At 40.4% G+C, this 22795-nt stretch overlaps 1 protein-coding gene and 1 pseudogene across 6 annotated transcripts in view; both read right to left on the reverse strand.

The window, feature by feature from the left end:
* LOC121958814 (liprin-alpha-3-like) overlaps positions 1 to 22388 on the reverse strand; it is a 38179-nt gene extending 15791 nt beyond the window's left edge. For 3 of the 6 annotated variants that reach the window (XM_042507949.2, XM_042507948.2, XM_042507952.2), the window contains exons 1-10: positions 22208 to 22388; positions 12005 to 12807; positions 8976 to 9077; positions 8347 to 8511; positions 4477 to 4551; positions 4276 to 4335; positions 3926 to 4054; positions 1740 to 1832; positions 1376 to 1428; positions 61 to 154 (exon numbers count right to left, since the gene is read on the reverse strand). In XM_042507949.2, coding sequence (XP_042363883.1) covers positions 61 to 154; positions 1376 to 1428; positions 1740 to 1832; positions 3926 to 4054; positions 4276 to 4335; positions 4477 to 4551; positions 8347 to 8511; positions 8976 to 9077; positions 12005 to 12340 — 1107 coding nt within the window. In that variant the 5' untranslated portion in view covers positions 12341 to 12807; positions 22208 to 22388. Of the gene's footprint in view, positions 1 to 60; positions 155 to 1375; positions 1429 to 1739; positions 1833 to 3925; positions 4055 to 4275; positions 4336 to 4476; positions 4552 to 6901; positions 7494 to 8346; positions 8512 to 8975; positions 9078 to 12004; positions 12808 to 22207 lie in introns of those variants that run through there. The other 3 variants (XM_042507950.2, XM_088070096.1, XM_088070097.1) reach the window with 3 other exon arrangements.
* LOC148186337 (general transcription factor II-I repeat domain-containing protein 2-like) lies at positions 5195 to 7417 on the reverse strand (annotated as a pseudogene).
* Positions 22389 to 22795: the final 407 nt, after the last annotated feature.

Genomic DNA, 22795 nt, shown 5'->3' on the forward strand with positions numbered 1-22795 from the left:
ATATTTAAATCCCATATAAGTCCATCAAACATAGCAAGTGCAGACTATTTTATCCCTGACCTGTCTGTGCAGCGATTCCTTGCTGGCCAGCTCATTTTCCAGCTTGTCTTTGATATCATGGAGAGAAGTCGCCTCCCTCTGGGCGCTGAGGTACCTGCATTCATCAACAAGCGACCATCAAATCATTAGAGCTAACCAACAAAACATCATGTATTTGATTCTACACAAAGACATTCATTCAATAAAATATCATCAAACAGTGTCTTCTTATGGTCAAAACACATCAAATCCAGATGGAATAAGCTCTGTTTTGATAAAAAGAAAGTTACAATGTTTGTCTGAGTTGGCTACAGTTATTACTGTGTGCCAACAGTATTTAAAGGTATAATATGCAGGAATGTTTGTTACTGTTTGTATACACCCTCACCAGGGAAACTCAGTAAAGTAAAATCCAACACTACATCCACTCTCGTGATGTTTCGCTTTACTATAGTTGTGTTTTTTCTTTGCTGTGTCTCTCTGAGGCCTGCTGCTTACAATCTGGCACCCGGTTGCTAAATTTTATAAAGCCCTGACCTCACATGAGCACAATGAGGGTTCACACCCCTTAATGTTTCACACACAGAAAATATGAAGAAAATACAGTCAGAGGGCAGAGTATCTGCAGAAAAATACACATACACTTCTAGAGCTTTATAAGTGATGATTGAGAGGGATTACTTCCACATGAGTACATTTTTTGAGGAAAATCCCCAGTATAACTCTGCAAGCAGTAGTGATTGATTTGCAGACATTTTGCCCCTCTGGCAACACAGGAGCTACCCTATAAGGCTACCCCTCTTGGTGTTGTGAGGAAGCCTGCAGACACTTTTTGTGGTAAAGATAGAAAGAAAAGAGATTTCAGAGGTTCATTGTTTACACTCAAAGTGGTTTAAATATGTTTTTTTTGGTGTACATTTTTATAGGAAAACATGTAAATGTGACAGACTCAAAGTACTAATTTTTTATCTCAACTCCTCAATAAAACGGTATAGTAAGCCTTATACACTAAAATTGTCCGTACTAACTAGGACATCGGCTTACATTCAAGCTCTCGAACAAACTGTGTACCAGGAAGTCTGCTTTTGTGGCTTTTCGCTCACAGCTGCTTTCTTAATAAGAGCGTAATGCAAATGTCATTATGTAAAACAACCTTGGGCTGTATAAATAGGTGTCAGGACACCTTTGCAACACATTTCCAGCCAACAGGTGAAACATATGGTCCCTCTGCTATGTTCATCACGGCTGATGTATGAGATTCTGTTTTCAAAAGAAAAAAAGGTGCAAGTCCTCAGTTCAAAAAACTAGAATAGATTCCACAAAAAGAAAATGTTACCTGCGTTCTAATGTTGTAATCCTTTCCTCCATGTCCTCCCTTTGGCAAAGGGCCTAGAAGAAGCAAAAATGTATCATGAAATAAGATGTATAGTTCAGGCTTTTAAACATGAGATAACAGTTCTTACTACACATATATGTGACAACTAATGGCTAGGTAAGGATACCTAACAGTAACCCCAATAAGCAAAGATCGACCTCATAACTGTTTCATTTATGTTACTTTCACTCTCGTTACCCTCCAAAATAATGCATATCAGTATGTCTCCAACATATGCCCATTGTGTTCAAATATACACTCAGAGCCCCGGGAATCAAGGGAGCTCAGGGTCTTGGCTGGGTAGAGACAGATTGGCCCTACAGACCTCTTTCACTTCCCTTTGGAGCTTCTGATTGGCCTCCTCCGACTTCGTCACCTCCCTCCTGGCGGCTGCAAGCTGTTCCTCTATTTCCCCAACCTGACGTGACACCACAAAGGGATACAAGATGACACAGATTGAACCGATGTGAGTCAGTGTTAACTGCCACAGCACCAAGTGTAAATAGACAAGACAAGTGATTCATTACAAATGTCTGACTGGTCAATGTAAGACCCTTAAACAGCGTCACTGACATAAGTGTAACATGCGCAGGGTCTGACGCATATAACACGCAATAAAAATGTGCCTCTGCTCAGTTTTATCATAAAATCCTCTGACAAAGCAGTCAACCTTTTTGTGAGTTATGCATCTTCACTTAAACACTTTTTACCCATTACGCAAGACTTTATTGGACAGCACTACATACACTGTGTCTATGAATAAATTTAAATAGCGTCTTATTCAACACCATACAGTATCATTATGGCGTTTTTAAGCAGCTGCAATAGTCTAACTGGCCACAAGAGGGAATAGAGAGATCAGTACTGTACATAGATCTCCTCCTTATTGGGATATACCATTGGAAATACTTGTTTAATAATTTGGCTCTCCGTAAAGTGGTAAACTAAAGGAATTTATTATAAAAGCCAGTGTTCATTATATAAACTAAATTAATGGAACAAATGCACAGTACAAATGTGCACATAACTCTTGTATTTCCACACTTCTGAGGACTCCTTCTGACTTTAATCCTCAGGGCTAACAAAACCCTAACTTTAAAGGCATAGTTCAATTTGCTGAAGTGTGGTTGGATGAGGTACTTATCCAGTTAGTGTATTACCTACAGTAGAAGGTGGCTTACACCTCCCAGTTTGGAGAGGGATGCGAGAGCACTTCCACTTGAAGTAAGTTGTATTGTTGTGGACAAGGCGAGCCAAAAAAAAAAATCCATATCTGATTAATTAAACGCTAAATTTACAACATTTTCAGCGTTTTACCTTGCTATCAGTCAGCCCTTTCTGACAAGAAAACCGAACTGAAAGTGAAACTTATTAATGTTCCTTTCAAAACCAGACTACATTGACAAAAACTGTAATTTTAGCTTGCTGAACAGAGTTGCAACTCTGCCGCTGCCTCAATCAGTTCGTTTTTTAGTGTTACTGTTTGATTTTGGTGTTGTAAGGCGTTCGTTCAGATTCACCAGGGTCTCAGAATAACACAAACACACTAACCTATGGAGTTAGCAGTAGGCCAGCAACTCCCATGTTCTGCAAGGTATAATTACTTTTTTTGTCAATGAAGTCTGGTGTCTTTAAAGGGAGCATAGATGGATATAACAGCTTCAGTTCCCTGCAAAAAAGGGCTTTCTGATGGAAATGTAAAGATGCAAAAATATTCTAAACCTTGTGTATTCTTAGAGCAACATGAATTTTTTAGGGGGGGCTAATATTTGTTTTGCTGGTGCCCGTATCCAGAGCAGTACATTGCTTATTTTCCATGGCGTTAATACTGCTGGTTTTCCAAACTAGTGCCACGCTGACCGATATTTACTTTATGCAGCATACTGAATATGGATAAGTACTTCACACAACCACACTTAAAATGCGAATCATCCCTTTAATTATTCGAGTAGTTTGACATTTTGGTAAATGCTCTTATTTGATTTCTTGACAAGACTGACAAGACTGGAAATCCATATGTCCTCATAACCTCTCATGCCCAGTGTTGAACTTTTCCTTTAACAGTCAGCCCTTACTTTTCTTAATCTTAACCTTAAACTAATTGTTATTTTAACCCTTTCAAACCTGAGCAAATTGGCTTGATTTTCTACAAAATAAGGGAAAAAGATGACAAGCAATTTAGCAAAAAATGGCTTGAGAATTAGAAAGACATTTATCTGAAAATGAGCAGGCAAAAAAAAGAAAAACAAGAAAATTACCTTTACCTGTTTTAAATATATAATTAAGAAAATTATACATATAGTTTTCTGGACATTTGTCTAGTCTATTACAAAGTATGAGAGAGGCTCCAACCAGAGTAAATGCACTGTCATTAGTTTTTCATCACACTCTATCACACAGATGGATATAATACCTATATATTTACTAAACGCATTTCAGCTTAGATCTCACATTTAACCCCGTACTGACATTTAACATCGTATTGACAGATATACAGAAACATAGACTCACCTGCCGGCACATGAGGGCCAGCCTCTCCCTCAGCTGGGAGAGTTCAGCTCTCTGCCGCTCTATCTCTCCCTCTCGCTGTCTCTCCAGCTCGCTATCCTCCAGGCCAGTGGAGGGACCATTGGGTAGTCGCTAAAATGATGATGATATAGAAAATAATGAGAATGATGAAGAAAAATAACCAGTTAGAATCAATTGAAGTTGTCGTTGAAATAGATGACTTGTGGATGAGGTAAGAGATAAATCACACTGACACACCATGGTACCCATACATCTACTTTTCTACTGACTTTCTTGACGCTAACACATACACAAAAACAACTGGAACCAACATGCATAAAACCCTCCCTTACATCTTTCCCGCCGTCCACCCCTTGCTGACGTCTTTTAATTTGGTCTCTTAAAGAGATTACCTGGAAAAGGGGAGACAAAATTGGGGGGGGGACAAAAGAGGAGACAATATGGGCAAGCAGACAATATGTTATTTCTTAAAAAAAAAAAAAAAAAGCTAAGGCATCCTTGAGACACAGAAAATCTATCCTACTGGTCGTTACCTCTTGAGAAGATGCTGCAAGTTGGTCCTCTAACATTGACACCCTCTCGAGGGCCACACGGAGCCTCTCTCGTACCTGTGGGGTAAAGCAATGACTGACCATCAGGGGATTTACAAATAATAAAAACCAGCTGCATTTATAAAGCTAAAACAGATGTGCTCTCTCCCCCAAAGTAACTTCACCTTTTTGACCTTCCTGATAAGAGAGACCAAGAAGAAGCTACAAGGTGATAGAGCCAGTCAAACAGTTCATGAGAGGTCAAAACACTCACATCCCTACACAATTTCTTGACAAAAGATTAAGATAATCTTGATGAGAAAATCTGTAAGGCTGTATTCACATGTACCTCTGTTTATCACACTTCTAGGAATGCTCTAAAATACCAACTTCTTGAGTCAGACTGAACTATAATTTATCAACTAACTCCTACTTACAGTAAAGTATAAGCGGAGCCTTTTAGAGCAGCACATGATCATATGAATGATCAGAACAGGAATAGCAAAGACATGCAAGGATTTGCCGTTTATGGAAGAGCAACAACTGCATCTTGTTAACTACAATTATCTTTTTCTGATAAATAACACTTCATCATAACCAATGATATATACACATATAATAAAAAACAAAACATGAACATTTTTCATACAGTACATGTCCATGTCACTATTACAGCCATCTAAGAGCCTAGCACAGGGGTGGGCAATTATTTTTCCTGGGGGGCCACATGAGAAACCCGGATTTTTAATGGGGGCCGAAGAAATTTTGTCGTGCCATAACCTCAAATTTTATCACTAGATTAAATGACAGAACACATACTGTGCACTTATTCATCATCATTTATTACAGCGAAAATCATTTCAAACAGCATCTTATTAAGGAAATTAAATGTAGGAGTCTTTAGCCTACTGTACTGACTTTTTGGGATAAAACTATATCTATTAAAATAATATGAAAAATAAGCAAAAAACTCTCAGCATGCCAAAAAATAAAAACATGCACTGGAGGTCCAAAAAAAAGGCAAAATTAAACCTGACCTACACACACAGGCACATGTTACTTATTTGACAATTTATCAAATATTTGTTGAACAACTCCCCTTGTACTGTCAATGTCAAAAGAATTAAATAAACAATAGTTGAGGATCATAAACTTCACCAAATACTGTTTTTAACACACAGTACATTTAAACATGTAAGAGCATAAGCTTCCATGGACACAACCCATCCTGTATTTCTGTACCAAGTGCACAGGTCATAATGACAGTCTTTTGGGTGACCGCAGTAAAATCTTTGTGTTACAAATACAATCCATGGATAGCCAACTTTCTCAGTGGGAGGAATCAAGTCTGATGGGTCTTGAGTAGTACATTTAAGTCAGATGTTATTCCTGATGTTGCTATACGCAGCACAGCAGACAGATGACCATCAATGAGTGAGGATCTGTATCTTGACTTGTTGAATTTCATTACAGAGAATATCTGTTCGCATATGTATGTCGATCCAAAGAGAAGAAGCATCATCTGCGTTAGTCTCCTCAGGTGTGAGAAGCTCTCCTCTTTGGGAGAAGAGTAAAATGTCAGTCATGGCACTAATTTGAAGGGCTGTGCAAGCAGTGCATCGGACTGCAAGTCTACGAGTTCAAGCTGCACATCACTTGAGACTGTGTCCACATCACATGTAAAAGGAGGAGACTGTGGGCATTTCAGGTTCCATTGCTTTAAATATCCTGGAAAAACTCAGCAGGCAATGCCTTCAACATGGCTGCATATCTGTTGAGTTGATCAGCAGATGGAGTCTTTTCTTTCAGTGTGGGAAGGTGTGTGAGTGTGTTGCTCTCCACCTGTCGAGAGAAGCAGCAGCTTCCTTATGAAGGCCTTGACCAGGCTGTTCATGTCATGTGCAAAGAAACCCTTTTTGAATTCATGTCATTCATGAGGGCAGATATGTCAACAGCAAATGCCAAATAAGCCAACCATATGAAATACAAATGAAAGGATGTCCTTTCCTTTCATTTGACAAAACTCCTGAATCTCTGATTTCAGATGCCACACTCTTTTGAGCACTTTGCCCAGGCTGAGCCACCTGATGGCTGCGTGGTATCTTAGCTCAGCCTGTTCAGTCTCATGCTACTCCAAAAGTGCAACAAATTGGCTGTGATGTAATGCTCTTGCCCTGATGAAGTTCACAACTTTTGCTACAACGTCAACCACATGGTTTATTTGTAATACAGACTTGCAGAACGCCTCTTGATGAATAACACGATGGTAAAATAATAGTTTCTGCTCTGGGTTAATCTCAGTCACGTTATCCTGCATCCTCTTCAAAAGGCCAACATCTTTACCAGTTAAATTAGGTCACCTGTCACTTTTCCCACTATAGTCCTAACTTTTGCATGCATGCATTCACTTCTGCAAGTAAATCCTTACCGGTTGCTGCCCCCTTCCTCGATCGCATGGAGACCGATTCCTCCATAGTTTCAAAGTCTTTGTTGATTTCTTTTACAAATACCACAAGTTGAGCTGTGTCCCGAACATCAAAACTCTCATCCAGGGCCAAGGGGAAGAAGTTGACATTTCCTGCCTTGCTTCTCATCTGTAGCTCCAGGTTACCCGCGATGTTTTCAACCCGCCTTGTCGCTGTTCGCCTCGGCAGGGACACATTTTGGAAAGACTCCGTCTTCTCCGGGCACAGTATTGCAGCAGTGTCCACCAGGCACTGATAAATTCCCCATCGATACAAGACTTGCTCCTTTGGACAATTTTGTGAGCTAAAACATTTACATTTCCTTCATTTGCAGCATGTAGCTTGTAGCTAGCTTAAAGAGTCCCTGCTGCTTTTGTAGCTTAGCTAGCAATTCTTCAGCCCTTCTCAGCTTCTCTCCTTCCGACAGCTTCCTGTATTTCTCCGCCTGCTTTGTCGACCTTACGCTTTTTAGCGCTCATTTCGTGTAGCAGTTGTCTCTAAATTGTAGGTGCATGGATAAAATCCCACGCGCTAGCACGAGCTCTCGAGCCCCAGCCTGCCGGCTCAACAGGTGACGCTCCTTCTGACGTCACTCTCGTAACGTCAAATGTGACAGCAAACGTGACAGGAAGAAGCACGGTCACGACAAAGAAGCGTTTCAAAATAGAGGCCGATTTAGGTTTTTTCATCTTGTTTTTTTCAAATTCACAAGTAAATTTGCTTGGCTGTCCCCCCGGCCCGCGGGCCGTGTAATGCCCTGGTCTGCCCTAGCAGGTATCTCTGCTTTTACATAAGTAAAAGTATAAATACCATGGTCTAAAGACATGCAATTACAAGTTAAAGTCCTAAATTTACAATGTTACTTCCTTAAAAGAACATAGGTATTATCTGCAAAATCTACTTTAAGTTCAAGTGAAATTACTGCTGCTGTAAGAGAATTTTAATGTTGCAGTTTGTTAATGTGGAGTGGATTTTAAATACTTTATATACTACCAGATAGATAAGTAGTATAGTACTGCATCATGTCATAGAGGTATGCTTTTTTGTAATGAGAAAAGTAACTAGCAACTATAAGTGTCAAATACATGTAGTGAAGTCCCTCCCTGAAGTAGCATTAAGTAACAGGTATGTCAGTAAATATCTGGCTCTTCAGCTGTTAAATGTTCCTTTGTGTTCACCAGTTAGCTGCTAACTAGCTTTTTGGCACTTTTTGTGGGTTTATGACCACATGTGACCCCCTTCATATAAAAGTAGTCATGAGACGTGCTCTTGATATAACAATATTGACCATAAGCATTGGATAGTAGAAAGCAAAAGTGAAGGATTTTTAGATTTTCTTCAACATTTCACTTTTAGTAGGTTGATTCAGGCCCCAATCAATAATCTAACAGACAGTAGTTTGACCCACCTTCTCATCCAGAGCCTTGTGGTGCTCAAACAGAGACTTGAGGGCTTTGAGGACTTCCACCTCACTGGAGACCCCTGCCGGGGACTGGGCTTGTCTTTTCACCACTGTCATCCTCAGACTGCGCTCATGGCGAGACACCAGACACTCCAGGTGTTCCAGCAACAACTACAGGAGTGAGTGGGATGTAAACGCAGGAGATGGGGAAGTGGAAGGAGAATGCAAAGAGGTGACAAGACAGAGGTATGAAAGAAAGTTTGAAGGACAGGGACGCATCGGATGAGGAGGGAAAGAGAATAAGAGAGAGGGAAAGAGACAGGTAAGGCTCAGAGAAGATACAGAAGAGTGAAGGGTTTCAAAAGTGTCAATGAGATGAAATTGGGTGTAGAGAAGAGCGCCGGGTAGCAGAAAGGGACAAGGAGTGAGTGGGAGAGATAAGGAAAGCAGATATGGACACAAAAAAGGAGTCACGAAGAGAAAATGTGGAGGAGAAAGAGGAAGAGAAGGAGGAAAAAAAACAACACCCAGAAGCAAATGAAACAGTGTCACACCCACACAACCACAATGGGTGAGGAAGATAACACAGAGGCTGTTACAGTGCTAATAAGCAAAATGGCCGCTAAACATCTTACACGTGTGTTGTTTCTCTCCGCCTTGAGCTCAGCAATCTCCTCCTCCCTCTCCAGAAGCTGCTCCCGGCAAACGTTCAGCTCTTTAGTCAACACAGCAAACTCCTGTGGAACACACAAGCTGCGTTCAGGGGCAAAGAAAACAAACTGTTTAAATGTATGGTTTTAATGGTTCAATGTAAATGCTCTCTGCTCTGCCGCTTGAGCTGCAATGAGAGTTTAAAGGGACAAATAATAACTCAGGCCGGATAAATCTGGTGACTCTGAAAATTAAATGGAGTTGGCTGCGCTCAGCACATATGAATGCACTAAAAATATACATAACGGAAACCCTCCAGAAACACACTGTGTGGAACACCTGAGACCGGGAATGCAGGGAGATGTATGTGATGTAAACCTACACAACAATCATGTAAATCACTGACACAGTTTTCACCACCACTCTCTCTCGCTCGTCCTCCTCTGTGAACTTGCATTCATGGATGGATTACATCACACTGTTACACAATGGCTCTGCACTGGAATGCACAGGAGAGACCCCCCAAAAACACAGCATCGATATGCCATTCACAACACCGCTGGGAATACATTTGCAACTCCTGCATAACACTTAAAACAGAGTGCAAATAGCAGAGCGTGTCTTTCATGATTTTCTTAAAGAAATGGTAAGTGATTTCTTCGTGTTGCCATAAAACACCACCGAAGCCTTCAAGCTTAGAGCCATCTGCTGTTTAGGAGAATGACAATGACGTGCTGACGTTTATAGTCAGGATTACCTGCTTTGTGATTCAAGAACATTTGAAAGTAGACACATGAAATTGGTTTGTGTTTGCGTGGAAGAGGGAGGAGAGAAAGAGCCAGAGAGAGTTCTATACAGATGGTGACACAGTGGGTCCATTGGCTCTTGGCCTTGTGGGATTGTTTCTTGTTTGGATAGGGGTCAGCTTCTCAGTCGGCTTCCCTTGTCCCCTTATTGTTTCGTTTTTATTTCATCCCACTCGATCTCTATTAGGCCTCCATTCATTTAAATGAATTTGCAGCCTTACTCTATCATGCACAATAAAACTGAGTCATTGAAATAGGAAATATAATTTTGAAGTGCTTTGTACAGCCATGTTAGCTGCAAATTGATAACAGCTTTACACAAAATATCATTATTCAAATGCAATTTAGTGATGTAGTCCTTTAACGTGGAAATAGACTTTTTCTTTTTGTTTTAACTTATTTTTGTGAAGTACACGTGGATTGCACCATGTAATGGCCATAGAATAATGACACCATCGGCGTACAGACTGGCTCCCTATAAGCCTCGATTTCACTATGGAATTCGGTCTGCCACCAGGTAACAACCTCGCAGGAAAATGAGGGCTCGATTTGTAGTTTACAGGAAGTGCATCAACCATTGCAACCAAAACAGGAAAAGGATAACACTTACGTTTTCCCTGGTAGCTATTAGCAATTATACCTGTTGTAATTTCTTAAAGCCTACACTGATAGCTTAAAATTACTTATTGGATCAACAGCCCCAAAATACAAAGATATTTAGTTTACTATCAAATAAGTAAAAGAAAAAAATCCTCACAACTGAGAAGCTAAGGCAGCAATGTGAGGCATTTTGCTTTAAAAATGACTTAAACTATGAATCAATTATAAAAGATAGTTTCTATTTTTCTGTCGAATTGTTTTACCTCTAAAGGTGATAATGAAATGTTTGTTTTGGTGTTGTTTTGTCACTGTCTTGTCATGTGTGCAAAACATTTAAAAAGAAATAGGAGAGTGATATACTAAATTGTGTCGTTCCAGAATTGTTTTTTTATCCACTTCTCGCAGCATGCAGAGTTTCTTCCCAGCCTACTGTCTTGTACATTAATTCATAGTGAAAATTGTCATTGTGTAACAATTCAAAGTTTGCATTTTTAATTGTATAAAACTTATAGAGTGTACCTTTTGTATAAAGTGAGTCTTTTGTTTACTAACGCTCTTTTAACTGCCTTTTTTTGTATTATTCTTACAAGCCAACTTAAGAGATACACAGACAAAAAATCCAATGTCCCTGTACTGTCCTCCACCTGTGCAAATGGCAATACATGAAGCTAATATAAGTAAATCTTATCTAAGCAAAACACATGGAGAAATATTATGTGTTGACAACAAAAAGAGTAGCCCTGCTGTCTAAATATTCTCAATGTTCACCGCAAGTTTGAAAAGCTCTATTCACTTTTGGTAAAAAAAATCTTTCTGACTTGAAATGATGACATGATGACCAAAATCTCTTCATATTAGATTAATACAGGAATTCATCACAAACATGCGCAGAAGGGATCTGATTAAATTAGTTACATTGTCCTGACACATTTAACACATTTTAGAATCTGGAGAAACATAAATTGCGTTGACAAGACAGTGACAAACTGTAAACATAATAAACGGTAAAAGAAGAAATAAGCTTCTCATGTTATAAAATCTTCAAATTCCAGTTGTTATTAATGAGCAGTTTCACCCCGTAAACTAAAGATAACTCATAGAAAAGCAAGTATTCATTTAAATAAAGCTGTATCCATTAACATATTAGCTTCCAGCATCATTAATCGCCCACTAACAACATGGTCAACAAACATAATAAAACCTGATTAGACAATAAGAGGAAAATTGCGGATGCAACTTAGACTTAACAGCCAGACGATGATGGGAACATAAACCCTCTGCATTAGTAAGAACAACATTAGTGAGGAAAACTCTGAAGATGCAGAGGGGGAAGTATTTAACATCCACTCTCTCTGCATGAACTGTCACTGCAAAGGCTTACGATCTCATGAGCTCGCTTCACGGTGACACACACTTAGAAAAATGCAGTAACTAGACACTGATAGCACAGAGGATAAACAATGTTACCTCACAAAGAGTGCTCAACTTAGCACACTTCTATCAGCTGAAACACAGACTTTCACTCCCAAACTGGCTGATTCCTCCATACACAGACATACATAGATACATACATACATACATTCCTCCACATTTACACACAGCTGTACCTGTGGCAGAGCGATGGATAGCTGCCTCTGAAGTGACTCCTTTTCGTGGCCGAGCTCGCGGAGGCGGAGCTGAGCTGTGCCCAGGCTTTCCTGTGTCTCCCTCAGGTTCTCCAGCAGCCTCTCCCTCTCAGTCAGCATGTTGACCATTAACGACTCCAGGTTTCCCGTGCTGCCTCCTTCATCTCCTCCGCCTCTGGCCTCTCTCCCACTGAAGCCTCCTCCTCCCATTGCACCTCCGGGGCCTCCAACTCCTGCCCCGGCAGGTGAGGAAGGGCCCCCACCAGTCCCACTCCGCCCATCCTCAGAAATGGTGGGCATCACCTCGCACATCATCATGAGACCGTGGCGTGCGTGTCGAAGTTAGTAAAGAAAACTAAACGAGGGATTGTGCGTGCAAAATGTGTGTCTTCGTGCCTTGGGTTTTTATGAGCTCGTACTAAAAGTTTGATGTACAAAATATAAATCTTTACATCTTCAGTTTTCCAAAAATATCATTCCTTTGGTCTGCATATCTGTTTATTGCCTTTATGTTTTGTTTTTTTTTTCTCCAGCACCCTGTTAGTTTTTGCTCACTTGTCTTTCCTCACAAAGTTTCAACCTGCATGTTATATGATCAGAATGCTTATGTGTTGCTGTGTTATGCAAGAGGAAGGAGTATCTACTGGGAAGCCGTTCTGTGGGTGGCTGGGATCGGCGGTGGGTGAGGAAGGGAAGGGGTTATGGGGAAGGAGGGGATAAAAGAGGGCCGATGCTCCTAAATTGTGTCCACGAGGCAGAGCTCCTCACAGCACCAGGAGTGAGAGCTGAAAAAGAGAGCAGGCATTGCATTAGATCCCCCTCAATAAACTTCACTGTGCATGGAAAGGACAGTGTAAGAGTGAGCTGGTACTTTGAGACAAATGCGAGTCTATGGAAAATGTGACTAATGCCAAGTGATGGTTTTGAATTATCATTTCTGACTAAATTAAGAATATGTTGACTTAGACTGCATAATAATGTGATGACAACACCAGTGAATAATGAATTCTGGATCTTTCCTTATGCATCAATTATGAGCATTTAGAATCTCAGGTTACAATAAATGAAATGAATAATGCTTTTGAGTAGCATACACTCTGAGTCATGTAACTTAAAATATGTTTTAAGGAGACATAAATGAAACAATTACTGCTCAGCTCAAATGCTTCATGGAATGCTGTGTTAAAGGAACTGTTTGGCATTTCGGGAAATACACATCACTTTTTCACTGAGGGTTACTCTAGAAGATTGATACCACTCTCATGTCTGTCGGTTAAATATACCACCTTGGAAAAAACTGCATGAGCCCCACAGAACCTGTTGGTTTTTGGGTTTTTTTTTTTATACCCATGGTAACAGGTTTGAGCAGCCACACTGCCTGCGTGAGCTGCGCTGCTCAGGCACATCTCAGGTGCTGCTCAGCTGCGGCACATCTAGAAAAATGGAGGCTTGCAGATTTTTTCCGCGTGACAGGCATGATTTTCAGAAAAACACAGACAGTGAAAATGGTCTTTTGATAATTATATTGACTCTATACCACCTTTCACTACAGTTTCAGTGTCTATGTCTATCACAGACATGAGGAAATACAAATATATCTGCTTTACTCAATATTTCCTGTTTCTGTTTCAAAATGAAAGCCCTCTGACAATGCTTCTATTCACAGAATTCCTCCACTTTTTAACATAAAGCCTTTTAATTTGAAATATTTGTAGGACTGTGTTGGCGACAATGCAGTAGCCTGCAGGGCTTCATAAATGAATGGAGTTTGTGCTTTTAGTTGTGGAAATACAGTAGGTACAGCAGGCAGTTCTGCTGCAATGCCGCAGAAACAATGCTGCTAGTGTGAACACCACAAGCATGCATGCCACAGAAGTTCAGCAAGGTTGCGTCACTGTGCTCATGCATGCATTGTGTTTCAGGCATAAGGCCGTGGCCAACAGCGGGTTAGCTTAGCTTGGCACAAAGACTGAAAACAGAAGAAACAGCAAACTTAGCTCTGTCTAAAGGTAACAAAATTTGCCTACCATCACTGCTACATTTCACTAATTAAAATGTTAAGTTATTGTTCAATCTTTAAAAAAGCAGAAGTGTAAAGTAACAAGTTCAAAGTCTCAATCTCAAAGTGATGACTAGAATTTAGGCACTAAACCCCATAAAAATAAAACCTCTAGCTTTTTCACTTGTCTTTGTTCATTTAACAGATTGACCCTGCAAAATAATCATTGATGTCAGTTACTCAACACATGTTGAATTCATGAAGGCAACTTTATTTTCCCTCCATGCCTCCACGGTCAAGTAAAAGGGGTCAACGGTTAACACAGCAAAACAATATCAAAACATTCATTTATGAATTTTTACACAACTCCTGCAATAAAATGCAAGTGGCATTTACTCAGTAGTATGTTCGCTATTTCCCTTTGACATGCATATTTGCTAAAATGTTGTAATTTAAAATATCATTAAACAGTCTCATGCATGGCTGAGTAATATGCCTGGACAAGCCAGTGCATTTGAATTCTACTCAAGCGGAGCTCATATGCATGGCATGCTCAAGTACGCTCAGGGTATACTACTTGTGGGTGCACGTTTGGGAAGTACTGAGCATACGATTGGATAAATTGGATTATACTGCATGAGTTGTGTGCGAATTTTCAAACATCTGTTTTGTTATGGTTTTTCTGTTTTTTAATGTGGACCCAAATTTATGAAGAATGTCTGCCTTTTTTGGATTTTCCGTTAAATATAGAGGCATGTGAGAAAAACAAAGTATTCTTCGAAAATTCATGGTAACACATGGTGAGTAATTGATATACAAAGGATCATTTAGAGGATGATGTCTGTCTGTCTCTGTCCTTTGATTTTCTCAAGAACCACTCATGTCATCGACTTCATACTTGACAGGGGTATGGCTGAGGACCCAAGGAAGTGCAGTGTCAAGTATGAGCTCTGAGATCTATCAGACATATTTACAGAGGACTGCAGTAATGAGTCTTAAAACCTGGAAATCAGTTAGCATTAGCAGTCGCGACCCGACTCCGGATAAGCGGAAGAAAATGGATGGATGGATGGATGGATGGATGGACAGTTAGCATTTCAGGGCCTCTGGTTCCCTTGTCTCAAAGTCAATGGGCTTTTTAAAAGGGTTATTTGTTAAAAGCCTTAAGTAAGGTCTGTGGTTGACACTAGCTCAGGAGACTTTTACGTTTTGTTCTATGACATAAAATAAGTAAATACCTCACTTGCTAACTTTGAAGCTTTATGTGTGGCTGCTAACAAGTGACTAAATGAGAATACAAAATGGCATCATGCCGAACCGTGTCGAATACGACTTTTTAGCCTCCTAGTGGTAGTGATGCTGAGCTCGACATTATCTTTTACCTCTGGCGATTGCATTTAGGCTTCAAAAATCCTTTAAGTGGTGTTCATTTATAAAAAAAATGTGTAGGTATCATAAATGTTTGTTTGCCACAGAGCTTATTTTCTGATGATGTTTTTCTGGCGTACAGAAAGATGTCATCCCTGGGACACTCTATTAGTAGTGCGCCACTCCTGCCAGAAGCCGACTAACTGTTACACCACCAGATTAGACGAAGAAAGAGAGACTGGAGATATGGAGATTGTAGCAAAAACATTTCAAGCATCAACAATGTAACTTTCAGAATGAACCCATTCCTGGAATTAGCCGGGTCCCAAAAAGCTTTCAGTATATGATGCATACTCTAGCATTAGTAGAGGACACAGCTATGTCATGGCAGGTGTACTGCTCAAGACCCAAGAAAGCACAGTGTCACGTATGTGAAGTTGTTTAGATAAACGCTTCTCAAGAAAGGTGGGTTTTGTTATTTTTTGACAGAGCTAGGTTAGCTGTTTCCCTCTTTTTCCAGTTTTTATGCTAAGCTAGGCTAATCAACTGCTGGGTGTAGACTTAAAGTATATTTAATGGAGAGATGTAAGAGTGGCATTGATCCACCCCATTGATCCTAACTCATGGTTGTGAAGTGAAAAATGTGTATTTCCCAAAATGTCAGACTGTTGCTTTAAGGTATCAGTCACTATGGTCATGGTGAGATCAGTGTGACTTAGCACTCAGAAGTGTTAAAATGCTAATATTAATGATTCAAGCAATAACAGCATGTAGATTTTGTTCTCATTCTTGGTTTGTTTAGTAAACCAAGTGTGTTTTGATTCAAATATGTGATTTCTTCATCAGTTTTGTTGTAAATTAACTGAATATTTTAAATGACTTTAACTGGTTAAGGCCTCTGTTTAATGCTGCAAACTGCGGGCCAAAATGGTACAGATTGAGGCAATCAGCTTTATTATAGCGCCTTGTGTCCCTCTCTTCTTTTCTACCATCTTCTTCACTGTCTGCTTTACAGTACTCAGGGGCTTGCACTGGCCTTTATACTTTTAAGTGGTTTGGACTGATTTAGTGCCCCATGCAGGCTTCTTTACGTCAGTGAGACTGGGCATCACAATAAAGAATTTCTTTGTCCAACCAAAATCATCCATTTTGTGAATCAAACAAATTTAGCACACAGCCTCAGCTGCAGTCGAAAACAAGTCTTGCCAGTGGTCTTATTATTATCATATGGACATTCAGAACCAAAGATGGGGACTGCTTGCTGGTGATTGGAGGCCTGATACAGCTCTAAATTAGCTCCTCATGCTGGTGAGCTGGCTAGAATACTTGGCAACCTCCTTGTATGTCCCACTAAAAAACAACTTACTTCCTTCCCCGCTCCACTGACAGATAATCACTGATGCACGACTGAACTGGCATTGACTGCATTTCCTTATAATACTAGGTATGTACATCACTGGTTTCATCATGATACGATATTATATCGATACTCTGAACAATGATACAATATTTGCTGATATCAGAAAGTCTGCCACGATACGCATTAAATTCAATTCAGTTTAGGGGCCTGCAATCGATATAGGCTGATAAATGCTCATTTAACACAGTCGGTTACAGGAGAAGCTTCTACTCCTTTCTTTGCTTTTGGCCAAAAAAGATAAAAACAACAGATACACAATTGGAAATAATTAAAACTGGTTCATGTTTGAAAACGCTCTCTGGAATAAAGTATTTTTAATATAATTCAAACCATGATCTTTTTCCTAAAACATCAGGGCTGTCTGACTTGAAGACAAACTTCTCTCAACATCCTCAAAACCTGTATTGCCAACAAGATACTTTCACTAAAGTAAATGTCAGAAATAAATATCAAGGATCGTAGACAAAAAAATGTCTTTTGTCAGTCACATTTCCCCCACATATACAACATGCTAATGTTATTAGCATAAGCCTATGGCGTTGTACATTGCATAAATTAGCTTAGCGGCTAGCAGACTTTTACTATTATTTATTCTTTGACTTACTCACCGCTGGTTTAAGTCCCTGCATCTCCTGACAGAACAGCATGGATGATTTTCAGTCAACATGCACGTTTTTTTCAGTCAACATAGCTGAAACAGAGCATCTAAGGTAACATTAGCAAGCAGTCAGTAAAGTGGCCCGGCAGGTATGTCATGTTTCCTCACTACCGGCTTTTGTTTACATCTGAGGTGCTCTGTCTGTTGACTCGCAGTTTCTCCGAAAACATGACATTTCTACACTGATGATTTAGTCTCGAGTAAATATCGTTATCCTCCTCATCTTTCTCTTGGCTGCTCGCCATCATCTGCCGGATACTGTGTGACAGTGACAGAGAATTTCAAAATAAGGGCGCACCAGAAAGAGGGTGATGTGGATCGGTGTTTACATTTCGCATTGAGGTTATGACATCATTGCTCATTTAATCGATGCAGAGGGATGGATCGTTATACCCCTATATAATACAGTTTAAGATTTCATATTGAGATCAGATTGAGGAAATGTTTTAAACTGCTCTGCCACACCGATAGCTTCATATACAGTAATGTCATCATAACACTGTGTACATGTTAACAAAGCAGTAAACCTGAAAACATAAGGCCCTGATATCATCAAATGTCAGAGGTGTAATTTTCTCAATGGCATGAAAAATGAAAAAAAAGAAAATTAGGGATAACCTGCTAATATTTACTTTAACAATGACCAAAGACTCTTATCGGGATATAGGGCCTGGCACTATATCGATATCAATATCATGACCTAGAAATCATCCTAGATTTTGGATATCATGATTCTGTAATTGTTGTCTTTTTTAACTATATAGATTGTTAGTTATTATTATTTGCTTTATTATTATTATTAAATGATTCATTATATCCAGATTACTTGTTATTATTTATCAAATATCCCATAATGTAAACTAGGCCCATTTAGTTGAGGGCCTGCGGGCAACATTCAGCCTAGAAGCAACCTCCAGGTGGCCTAGCATACATAAACCTGATACGCCTGTATGACAAAAAATTTTAACTACATAGTATCTGGAAGTAGCTGACAAGTAAGCCATGTCACTTCCTTTACAATGCTGTTGTTACACATGTGCAGTATTGATCAGGGACCAAAACGTACCCATAAGTACACTGCACAGAAGAAAAGACTGCTTGACATGAAGCAGTGTAAGTGAACTGAGGTTTTCCAACTGATGATTTGAGACTTTCAAGGGGCAACCCTATTCATTATGCTCTTAAATGCAAACTCACAATTAGCATTGCAACGCCGCCAATCATATCACTCAAACATAAATGCATTCTCATATTATGCAGTTACGACCAGGAGACAGATGAGAGACAGACACAGAGTGTGGTATTGGTTACTGTGATTGCCAATTGTTATGGTTCTGTGCACTGATAGCTTTTTTTTATTGTGTTACTGTGCTTTAAGATGTGCCTGGGTCAGATATGGGACCAAATTTTATTTTTGAAGTGAAACTACAAATATAGTTTTTTTTTCTTCTTCTTTTTTTTTTTTTTACCACATTTATTTGAATTTTTAACAAACTGTCATTACCAAATGTTTAAAAAATAGAAAATAGTTAGCATAGCCTGCTGAAAATGTCTGTACAATCTACATATCCTGGTTTTAAAATCCACTCTAACTGAACGTCTGATTCGATAGCACTGATTTAAATATTTTGAGAATGCACCAAGAGTCAACCCAACATTAGCGTCATAATATCAATATCAAGGTATTTGGTTGAAAGCATTGTTATTTTAGATTTTTCAAATACACCCAGCCCCATCAGGATTTAGAACTTTTTACAATAAAAAAAATAGGACTAAGCATGATGCCATCAAGGCCTGTACACAATGTGATAATTTTTCTTAATCATGGTAATCGCCTGCCAACTTTCCAGTCTTTACAAGGCTGTACTGGACTGGGTTTTAAAGCTCGATTGATGATACTGGTTTCAACTAGAAGACTAAGGAATCCAGTGGTACCAACCATGTCATGCTAGCTTCTCAGTAAGGGGGTTAAATAATGCTCCAAATTTCGGCTACGTTTTGGCAATGGAGAAACGACATGGCCATTTCACTGGGGTCCCTTGACCTCTGACTCTAAGATATCTGAACGAAAATGGGTTCTGTGGACTCTGTACCCAGGAGTCTCTTCTTTACATACATGCTCACTTTATTCTAGTCCCATGCAGTTTTTTTTGCAGGTATTTGATTCATAATCAGATAATCTGATATAAAATTCCTTTCAATTAAGATTTCACAACTGCTCTGTAATCCAAAATAATGGAATTGAAAACAAGATTAAAAATGCGATTAACTAGTGAGATTCTGCAATTTAAAAAAATTAATTGTTTGACGTTGATTTAAAAAAAAACATTTGTAGAGTGACAGTGATAGCATCACTGCCCTGAATGGATGACTCTGAATGTGTCACTTATTCGCCTCTTTAAAAAAAAAAAAAAAAAGTTGATCAGACTATGCCAAGAGCCTCTGATGTTTGCTCAGGCTGTTTCCCGGGGGCTCTTGTAGTCCAAAGACTACGACAGCTTCTGATCACTACTTTGTGATCCACACTACCCAAAATAGCCTGCTGAAATTCATTTGAGTTGGTTCAGGACCTTGAAACACCTGAAATACTTCTGCCAAAGTACAGGCTGGCCTGTAAGGAAAAACTTGGGATAATTACTCATCGTCATTACCAGCAGTTTTTCATTAGCTCAACAGGGGCAACAAAAAAACAATGTAATGTAATTACTGCAGACATTGTATATATTGTACAGGAACATTTCGCTGTATTCCTACTGTGTCACATGATGAGTCCGTGCTGGAAAAACCAAAAGGATTCATTGCACGGGCAAAACATAACTGTGCAGCCTGCAGTTTTGACTCAAGCGTCAGCTGTGAGGTCACTGGGCTTCAGGACCTGTGTGTTTATGAGTGTGTGAGGAAGAGAGAGAGACAGCTACGAAACAATTGAGCGCACAACATGCCTGGTGCATCAAAATGATACTAGTTATCATGGTATAACATAACAGCTTTATGAGCATTATTGTCCAATTTTCTCTGAATAGTTGCTGCCATAGAATTGAGTGAAATGTGCATGCGATTTGGCAGATGAGACAGCTTGAAAACAATGACATGCTTCCATAATGTACAGTACAGGCAAATTATCAAGCAGCTGTATGACATTCTTCGGTGTAGCGGGTGAGCTCATGTCACAGTGTCACCACACTGAAACGGAGTGTGTGTGTGTGTGTGTGTGCGTGTGTTAGTGTCCACCTGTGTGCACATGTGGGTGTTTTCATATTATGATTGCCCACATTGTCATTATCATCATACACAGCCACACTGAATCTTGTAGCTGCCTACCCTGGAGTGGACTGACTGGCTTTACAGTATCTGGTTGCTACATGACCAATTAGGACACCCCCCCACCCACCCACCCACCTCCAACAATTAGGCTGTGTATCATGTTACTAAATATTCCCTGCCACCGAAAAATGGGCAAATGCCACAGCCTTGTGTGTGTTGGAGAGAGAGCAGTAAAAACAGCTCTCCTCCACCAGACACTGGGGCGGGGAGAGGGTTTTGCAGGCTCCCACAGACAATCACAACTGAAAAAAGCAGGATTTTTTTTCTTTTTTTACATGGTTACATGTTCACTCACCATCCAGCGTCTGAATGCACGCATGCCCTCATGCATACTTTGCATTTCAATAAAAGCACATAGCAGCTAATAATGTACGCCTGCCCTCCTCCTCCTCCTCTTCCTCTTCCCTTCCTAATACCATGAAACAGTACCCCCCTGGCCAAGAAACGCATCATTGGAATCGATAAGTGATTGTCGGCAGCTGGGCAGGGGGAATAAAAAAAAAGCGCCGGGTTCCGGACTAACGCGCTTTTATTTGCGCTGGCGTCCACACTGCATACTGGGCTAATGGGGGGAAATGAAGGGGGGTGGGGGGTTCTCCAGATGACAGGTCTGTGGCTACCTCCATTTCTGGATGTATGGAGGAAAGACCACTCGATGATAGGCGCACGGGCGTGCACGAGCACGCACGCGCAGATCTACATTCTTATAGTAAAAAAAAAAGGCTATTGGAGGGGATCTCTAAATTGGTGTGTTAAAATACATCAACGGCGGACTGTGGAAAGCATCGCGTGGGGAGGATTGCCCCCCCTCAAAAAAAAAAAAAATCGCACATTTTCAGTAATGGGCCTGCCTTCCTCAGACATTACAGAATTATAAGCAACTCCATAGGCCCGGTGACAGCAGTGAGACGAGCTGGGAGGTTTGACTACAAGGCTCCCAACGGCGAAGGGCTTAGTTACAGCCATGATTAATTACAAGCAACACATAGTAGGCCAATATACAGTGGCATCTTATCATCGCTCTCTCTCTCTCTCGATCACCTCACCTAACTGTATGCAAACGGGAGCGAGCGCGCGCCTTAAACAAATCGTGCTGCCAACACTCCTGTCAATCCCCAACACTGACATAGGCACCGATCGTTGCAGTCTTTCTAATATAAGCCTATTTACCTCCATTCAAATGGTACCCCCCCCTTCCCCCCTTTCCATTGACACACACACATGCACATATACACACCACCACCCCCCGCTCAATCCTTCACAACACAATCACTTGTTATCACACACATGCATTCATCAGTAGGCTACATTAGTGCATGCATATTTCTCCTCCGCGCTTCCACCGATGGATATCATCCCCCCCCTCTCTAAATGGAAACTGGGTTGCGATGGGGCGGTGTGAAGTTGCATCCTTACCACAGTCATCGCGGGGAGCCTGTAGTGTCCATGTTTGATGTTAAATATTCCTTAGGTCCATCACCGCCGGATCGCGCCTCGGTGTCCGTGCCCCTCATCCGAAACCGGAGTAAAGCGTACTGTATGTGTTATTTTTCTTCTTCTTCTGTCTCTCTTTTCCACATGTAAACGGCGAGGAGGGGGGGGGTGGGGTGGGGGGGGCGCGGAGAGAGACGATACGCCACCTTACCACAGACTCCCCCTCTGTCGGATTGGAAGGTAATGGGTCTTAAAGAAACATTCTCTCAGCATTCTCCGCATCTCTGTGATTTACGCGCGCGCCACGCGCTCACGCGCACTTGCAAGCCAATCAAACACCTGATTAATTATACAGTGTGTATGTATATCAGGGACAAAGTAACCGACAGACATTTTACTGGCAATTAACCCATATTGCCTAATATGTGCAGCTTTAGCCAAAATGAACTAATTTAATAGAAATACAATATACATGAGAAACAGCATGCATACAGATTCTTTCGTACATCATAAAGCTGTGCTATATCTGCAATGTGCTCCTACAAAATAAAGCTGTGGGGAAATGCTCTG

Source organism: Plectropomus leopardus, chromosome 19, assembly GCF_026936395.1.
Source record: "Plectropomus leopardus strain MGB_pleo_1.0 chromosome 19, ASM2693639v1, whole genome shotgun sequence".
NCBI classification, from domain to species: Eukaryota; Metazoa; Chordata; class Actinopteri; order Perciformes; family Serranidae; genus Plectropomus; species Plectropomus leopardus.